The sequence below is a fragment of the Semicossyphus pulcher genome, unplaced genomic scaffold, assembly GCF_022749685.1.
Source record: "Semicossyphus pulcher isolate SPU_LCO1_2020_fin unplaced genomic scaffold, fSemPul1.0.p SCAF_21, whole genome shotgun sequence".
In the NCBI taxonomy this organism is placed as follows: Eukaryota; Metazoa; Chordata; class Actinopteri; order Labriformes; family Labridae; genus Semicossyphus; species Semicossyphus pulcher.
In genome coordinates this window covers 5,203,620-5,211,079 of record NW_027211695.1, presented here as the reverse complement: position 1 = coordinate 5,211,079, position 7,460 = coordinate 5,203,620, and the positions used below count along the sequence as shown (strand labels likewise).

Genomic DNA, 7,460 nt, shown 5'->3' with positions numbered 1-7,460 from the left:
GTGGCCCCTGCTGCACTCCACGGCTGAAATAATTAGCCCCTGGTTGACGTGGACTCCTCATGGGACTCCACCGTGACATGTTCAAATGAGTATTGGCAGTGTGCGACACCAGCTGAGGGCCTCCTACAGGGAGCTGCTGTCCTGTGCAGCGCCCGGCACGAAAACAAACCCTTTAAACTCTGATGAGCAGCGGCCTTGAGCTTGTTTTACAGCTACAAGAGTTTAAAGGAAACAACTGTTAAACGTGACTTCTGAACTTCTTATGTCAGGTGTTTCAGGCGGCGATGTGCCGCTGAGTGTCCACCACACACACACACACACATCCGTTCACACCCAAATCTGCAATGCTGTAGAACAGATGGGAGCAACACCCAAGGGGCTCAGGCATGAGGAGGGAGGGAAGGGGGGGCACCTGGGATTATTTAGACCCATACTGCAGCGGAAATGCTAGTTGCAACCACACCCGTGTCAATTACAATAAACCAGGCATTGTGCGGGTGTGGAATCCCCTCTGTACCCACGGCACCAATTTGGCAACCCCTGGTGGGAGGGCGCAGGACTGGCAACCTACCGGATCCAAGATGAGGACTACCACACCCAAACTTATCTTGTTTGCTCTGTCATTGCACTTTTTAAATGATAAAGCAGCTTGCAGTCACAGTTACAAATGCAAATTTGGCCTAGAAACTTAATTTTATGACTATTTTTAGCACAAAAAACATGATAATATCGATATTTTTGCTGCATTATAAATAAAAACCAATCTAATTGGATATTTTTTATCACCTGATGAAACAAAGCCCTCAAAGCAGAGAGTTGAATACTTGCTCAATAGCCCCCCCTTATGGTCAAAAAATATAGGAACACTTTCAGGATCTCAAGCTTAATGTTTGAGTCTTTATTGCAATACTTATGCATGTTTTTGGTTCAATTATAAATATATATGTGTATAATCGATTAAATGGCACAGAAAATGTTGAAAATATATCACAAATAGTCTTAATATTGTTCTGAAAGCAAAAGTGCAAAACTAGACATTGTCACAAGTGCTGAAGATTGGCGTCACTCCTCATATGCAGGAAGAAATATGGAGCGTGTGATGGTCGTTATCAGTGCCAGAGGTATTCTACTAGACATTTTGAAACAACAATAAACTGTAAGACAAGTGCAGTTTGAGAGTGCAGAGGCTTTAGGTTGCAGGAGGTGAACTTTAACTGGATTTGGCTCCATGTTAGTTTCTCACAGGCGTGCCGCCTCCTTTGGCCGTCTTCTTCAGGTGGTGATAGTTGGGCAGAATCTTCATGAGGAAGTCCAGCTGCAGAGTCTGAGGCTGCAAGACAAAAGAAAAAAAGCCATCATCTGTTAACACGCATCTGCACACATGTAAACAAAACTTCGTGACTAACAGGCATAAAAGACAAGCATCAGAGGAGGCTGACCTGTGGCTTCTCGCTCTGCACGCGCCTGATGCAGTTCGAACCGTACACGACCGTGTTCTCTGGCACAACCTCGCACGTGTTGACCTGGCAGCATGCGCCGATGATGCACCCACTGGTCAGGATCACGTTTCTCCCGAGATCAGCTGGGATTCAAAACAGCACAAAGATGCATTTTCTTATACTATACACTATGGAATTCTCTGGGTAAATTTAGACAGTCTTTTTCAGCGTTTAAAATCAATGAACAGGTTCTACTTTATAGCCGGAAAAAGGTGGTCAATACGGTGATGCACTCATTAGTCAGGTATTAAAAAAGCCAATAATGACCATCTATATGTTCCCATAATGGTAAATAAAATTACTTATTGATAACTAAAGATTTTATTCCTCCTAATGAAAATTCAGTAAGTGATTGGAGATTGCTTACCTTTTGACTCAATCACATTGTTGTCTCCGATTTTCAAAGCCTGAGATACTGTTGCACAATCGCTAAGGATTTAAAACTATGTATAAGCACATTAAAACAGTTAATAGTTAATTATATTGGCTGGTATGTATTTCTTTATTTTTAAATAAAGATAATATAAGAAGGATCAGATATGTAGTAAAAGTGATTTTTTCCCCTAAATGTGATAGTGCTCCCTGGTGGATACACTTTGTAATTGCAATACTGTAAATAAACAAGCTCAAACACATCTTTCTTTTTGTCTGTAGATACGTTTCTTGCTACTTGAAATCAGACTCCACTGCCAGATGCCTGCATATCATTATTCGCATTGCAAAGGATACCACATCCAACTTCAAACACATTATTGGCCCCTATTGTCATGGTTTTTGGCTCCACTCCCTCTGTGTCTGGCATGATATTCTCTGGATAACTACAGGATAAAAACACATATAATATATTATTATATAAGATAAGATAAGATTAGATAAGAAAAAACAACATAAGGCGCAACTGTAATGAACAAATAGGGGATTAAGTTGAAATAGACACACTGTACCTGTTAATGATAAGCGCCTGCTCTTCTATTAGATTACCCTCTCCGATAACAATAGGCCCTGCCTCTGCTATGATCCGGGCTTTGGGGTGGACAACTGTTCTAGCACCTGTAGAAACATTAAAAAAATAAAGAGGCCTATTATAGGAGCATATTCATACGCTGGATAAAAAAGATATAGGAATGGCGCTTTTTGTTAAATTAAAAGCAAATTCTCACCAATGGTCACATCTCCTCTTATTTCACTCTCAACACACACAACAGCTCCAGCTGCTATTTTAGCACTGCAAGAACACAACGAAGATATTTTGTTATTCAAACAATAATGCACAACAACCGTATAAAGTAAGCTATATCACAAGCAGATAAATAGCCAACCCAATAAAACGGGGGTGTTGCCATCTGTGATTAGCAAGATTATTATGACTTAATATGACACGTTTATATCCTAATATCCACAATTCTACAAAGGATATCTGAAAATATAACAGGATAACGTTGTACACACGTAGTCATCTACCTTTTCTGTGCCATGATTTGCTTGGCGTCTGACATCCTTGCGATGGTGGTGAATACAATTGGTAGTTGATTAGTTATCCTAGTTAAAAACCTGGCTCTCAGGGGTTGATTACATTTGTCTGAAAAGAGCCAGCATGAAACTTTGCTGCCCTCTACTGTGATTTCAATGTTACTGCAATGTGCACTTATTACGGTTAAAACATATCCATTTATCTTGATAACCATAATTTTCATGCCAATACATCAACATTTATATTCATAAACTACGTAAAACAAAACCCGTTTTCGTTTGCTTTTTAAACTGTATTCTTCCATCTATATTCTTTTTCACCAAAAAAATAAATATATATATATTTAAATAATATTAAATAATACTAATTTAAATCTCATTTTACATTTCAGCCATAAATATAACGAAGAATTAACGAGCAAAAGGAGTTATGGTATGAGATTTCCTAGTACATATTTTACTCTTGTTGCAGTGTCACCATGTGTCCTGCAGAGTGCACTAACTATCCACTAATGGGAACTAATAGAACTGTAGGGAAAGCCAGTTATATTTACTGGATGTGCTTTTAGAGGAAAACTATAAATATATATTTTTTAACATTTATGTAGAGACTTATATAATTTTTTTCATGTTATAGCTTAACATTAGCTAAGAGCTAAGGGGTTTATTGATGGTCAAATTTGAATATAAGGCATCCAAATAAAATAGTTAATTAGGGACAGTGTGAGTTTTCTTATGCAGTCACCTCTTAACCAAGTTTTAAACAGTTTAAGCTAATTTAAGGAATATTGACCAATCCTTTCCCTCCTAAAAAGATTCAAATTGTAACGAATCAACCTCAGTTCCTGGTGACAAAACAGGAAATCGAACATTACCCTGATTTCAGAATAAAATATAGGTTTTGCGAAGTATGACAGCATGAGCAAAAAAATGTGACCCCATCAATATTTATGATCCAACACTTACTGGATAATTAAGAAAGTACATTCTGTAATAGGCTACTTCTATACTACTTGTGTAGGCTACACAACTTTCACATGTAATGATTCACATGTTTTTTTTATAGTGTAGTATTGGTACTTAAACGTATACTCAGATATATGATCTTCATACAAGGCTTCTCCAACTGACTATTCCAGCTAAGCTCCACTTTTCTAAACCTGAGCAGAGGTTTAATCAGCTAGAACTAATGGAAACACCCGTTGAGGTGTACAGTAAGAATCTAAATACAGGATAGCCTACTCAAGTAAAGTTACCTTTAAAAGTACCGCATCCAAAGTCTTTGTTTATTAGAGTGTTAAATTCAAAATATATGTTTTATTTCAGAAGTAAATGTAACCACAATTGCATGGCCCTGTTCCAAGTCATCTATATTTCATCACTGGATTATAATAGGTGGTGATCCATATGTACTTCACTTCATGGTTGCAGCTGGTGAAGGAAAATGTATTTACCAAGTATACTGCGGCATAGCTTAACTAAAAATAATATATACTTATTTATATTTGAGTTATATTTTGCATAAAAAATCTAAATCTAAAGTAGATAAAGCTTTCATATGATTTAAGTTGAGTAAAAGGAACAATATTAGCCTTCACAATGTAGGAAGGTAAGTACAAATACAACAGAGTTGTGCTTTAAATTAGACTTGATAAAATGTACTTAGGTCTGTTTGAAAAATAATATCCCAGGAGGTTGATAAATACAGCGGGGATACAAGCGTACACTCAATTTCTGGCTTTTACTTTGAAAATCCTTACCGGAAGTATGAGCCCTCATTCTGTTTGACTTGCCGTTGGTGAGTTCTGCACGAGAGCGACCCGTCTCATCAGCTGCTTGAACGAAAAGTGCGCGGCGGACGGGAGCCCCTGTGCCCGCGTGTCTAATTAAGATCGTAGCCTGTTTTTGAACAGTAGTAACAGAGATATTACGCGTTAAAAAAAATATAGCGGAAGCACCGTTAATATGTAGTTAAAAAAAGTGTTACTTACCTTAAACGCTGTGTTTTTTTTCTGAATGGGAAGAAGAAGAGTGAGGTAGCTCGCGCGACTGGGATGCATTCCGAGCGTTGAGGTTGTTTGAACTTTGTGGGAATATGTAACTGTGACAAATGAGGTTATAACATGGAGCAGTCGGCTACTCTCGACATAGAGACGTTGAAGGTAAGATAACAATGTTGGAAAAGTGAGTTTTTGATGTAATTTTTATTCAAAACAGACAGTTTTTTTGAGTGAAATTGGTCATTTTTTTGATGACGCAACAGGAAATTGAGTTAATTAATCTCGCCGTACAGGACAGGAGGATACTTTAACTTGATTTAACTGTTTATGAATAATTTATTTGGGTGTTGTGTTGTTTTATTCAGCAGTTCAAACTCGAGCTTCTCTCTGCTCTCCGCAACAGGTGCACTCTTTACCTCAATTGTTTCATTAAAAAATCCCGGCTAATTAAAGATGAATGTGAAGACTCTGCTCGCTGTTCGAGTCTCTCCGTGTTTGCGTCTCCCTCCAGGCGGGAACATGATGATTAACAACCGCTGACCAGCGCTCAAACACCCCAGGAAGCCTGCCTGGAGGTCTTTGAATATCTCCCTCCTGCACTATACCTCATATTCTATGCATTCTCCTCTTGAAGTATCACCGTAATGTGACAGCTTATGAATATTCCTACTGCATGGTTTCTCATTATCATTCCAGGCTATAGCAGGGGGGAGGCAGTAACCTCTGGGTACAGTGAATGCATCTCGACTCCAGTGCTGCAGTGCAAAAGAAAAGAGGCAGCCCGGTGTCAGAAACCCACACAGCACAGCTACTGTTTGGCTGTGCACTGAAGGCGATCCATTGGCCTTCTGCACACACACACACACACACACACACACACACACACACACACACACAGAGCCCTGGGCTTAGCTGTGGGTCACGCTTATCAGTCAAGAAATCACTCCTGCTCACTCTGGCTCGGAGCTGATCCAGCACAACCCACTTGTGACAACACTGCAAGTTTGCCTTTGAGCTAATTTGTCACGTTAAATTTGAATTCTAGGATTTAAAGTGTAAGAATCCACTTTCTTTGGATGTGTTTGTGGTATTATTTTGTTGATAACGTTCTGGCACCATCACCCACCCCCCCATGTGTTTGGCTGATGAATACAAACGACGCCTATGGGGTGCTGTCCAAAATGGCCCTGCAGGCTCTCCAAGGATTTGCTAAGGGATTAGCAGGGAAAGCTAGTGTACTGTGGAGAAGTGTCTGTCTGTTTACATCAGCAGTTTGCCAGAGCCATCATCAACACTGAAGGAAGGAAATGACACAGCTGTGAACACTCCACAAAACCAGCGTTAATAGAAGATGGAAAGGTCAGACCTGCGGCAAGGTGTTGTTGCATACTTTTGCGTTGCCAAGCGCAAATATTTTCATGAAAATGTCATCAAAAGCCGAGCTGCGTGTCAGAGAAGAAAGGAAATTCTCTCTGAAACCCCTCTTCAAAACAGTCTGTGATGTTTCTGCTCTGATTGAACAGCTGCAACCTTTTCGTCAAGCTCGACTTATTGGAGATCTTTGATCCCCGCCGGTCTCCTCCTTACCGTAAGGGTTACCTTGTTGCTTTCAGCTCAAGGAAGCGCTCCGCCATCCACCCAGAAAAGGGCGAGAGATGAAACCATCGACGAGCTGCGCCGCTATTGTAACTCCACCAGAGATGCTGGAGCCACAAAAAATGGATTTCACATCTTAAGTGGAGCGCCTATTGACTGCCGCAGCCTCACCCGCATGCTTCATTGTCACATCAACAAAATGTGAAATGGTTACATCGATGCATTGAGTTGCACATTTGAGAAGTATAATTGGCTTTCCCTGGTACAGCGGTGTATTCAGGCTTCTCTCCCTCTGATTGGACTCTGTCAAACTAAAAAGCCCATAACAAACAGGTGCTTTAAAGCTGTATGTCAGACGTGTGGTGTGATTGTGTCCACTCTTTCCCCCCTCTTGCTGCCTTGGCGTTCATGTTCATGTGCAGGATGGATGAGTACAAGCTTTCCAGTCATTAGCGCATCTCAAATGTTTTCTTACCTCCAGCTGTGGCAGCCCTGCGGGACTCCTGTGGCACCGCTGAGTGAGGGAGCGCTCTGCGATTTGCTGATTAACATTATCAGGCGTTAATAACGTCTCATTTTATTTCATTAGGGGCCCATCGGCTGCGTTTTGCTGCCTCTGCAGCGTGTCACTGTTTGATCAAAACAGCATGTAGAATATCAGCCTGTACGCTAATTGGTGAAGATGAGGCGTGCTGGTGGAGGGAAGGGACTGCTGGGTAATTGCTGGCGTTGGTTGCAGCCAGCTGTAATGTCAAAGCTCTGAGGATCCCCCTTCGTCTTCCTGCAAAAAAAGGAAAGTGACACAGATCTCAGCACCAACTTGAAAAGGATTGATGAAGTAGCGTTTGCAAAGATAAATATGATCGTGCGAGAAATCCTTGAGGGCTTTTCCAGC

General features: G+C 40.6%; 1 protein-coding gene across 1 annotated transcript; it reads right to left on the bottom strand.

Moving 5' to 3' along the window:
• Positions 1 to 894: 894 nt before the first annotated feature.
• LOC138600956 (dynactin subunit 6-like) lies at positions 895 to 3,044 on the bottom strand. The gene is made up of 7 exons (XM_069672521.1): positions 2,961 to 3,044; positions 2,660 to 2,724; positions 2,444 to 2,549; positions 2,229 to 2,317; positions 1,867 to 1,914; positions 1,440 to 1,582; positions 895 to 1,330 (listed from the first exon to the last, which is right to left on the bottom strand). The coding sequence occupies exons 1-7, from the start codon at positions 2,993 to 2,995 to the stop codon at positions 1,232 to 1,234; spliced, it is 585 nt and encodes a 194-aa protein (XP_069528622.1). The 5' UTR covers positions 2,996 to 3,044; the 3' UTR covers positions 895 to 1,231.
• Positions 3,045 to 7,460: the final 4,416 nt, after the last annotated feature.

Bases quoted from the DNA above. Each gene is read 5' to 3' on its own strand.
- LOC138600956 (XM_069672521.1), bottom strand. From the start codon at position 2,995: ATGTCAGACGCCAAGCAAATCATGGCACAGAAAAG. The intron at 1,915-2,228 runs GTATCCTTTGCA...ATTGTGCAACAG, and splicing joins TGTGTTTGAAGTTGGATGTG to TATCTCAGGCTTTGAAAATC. The intron at 1,583-1,866 runs GTAAGCAATCTC...TTTGAATCCCAG, and splicing joins CAATGTGATTGAGTCAAAAG to CTGATCTCGGGAGAAACGTG.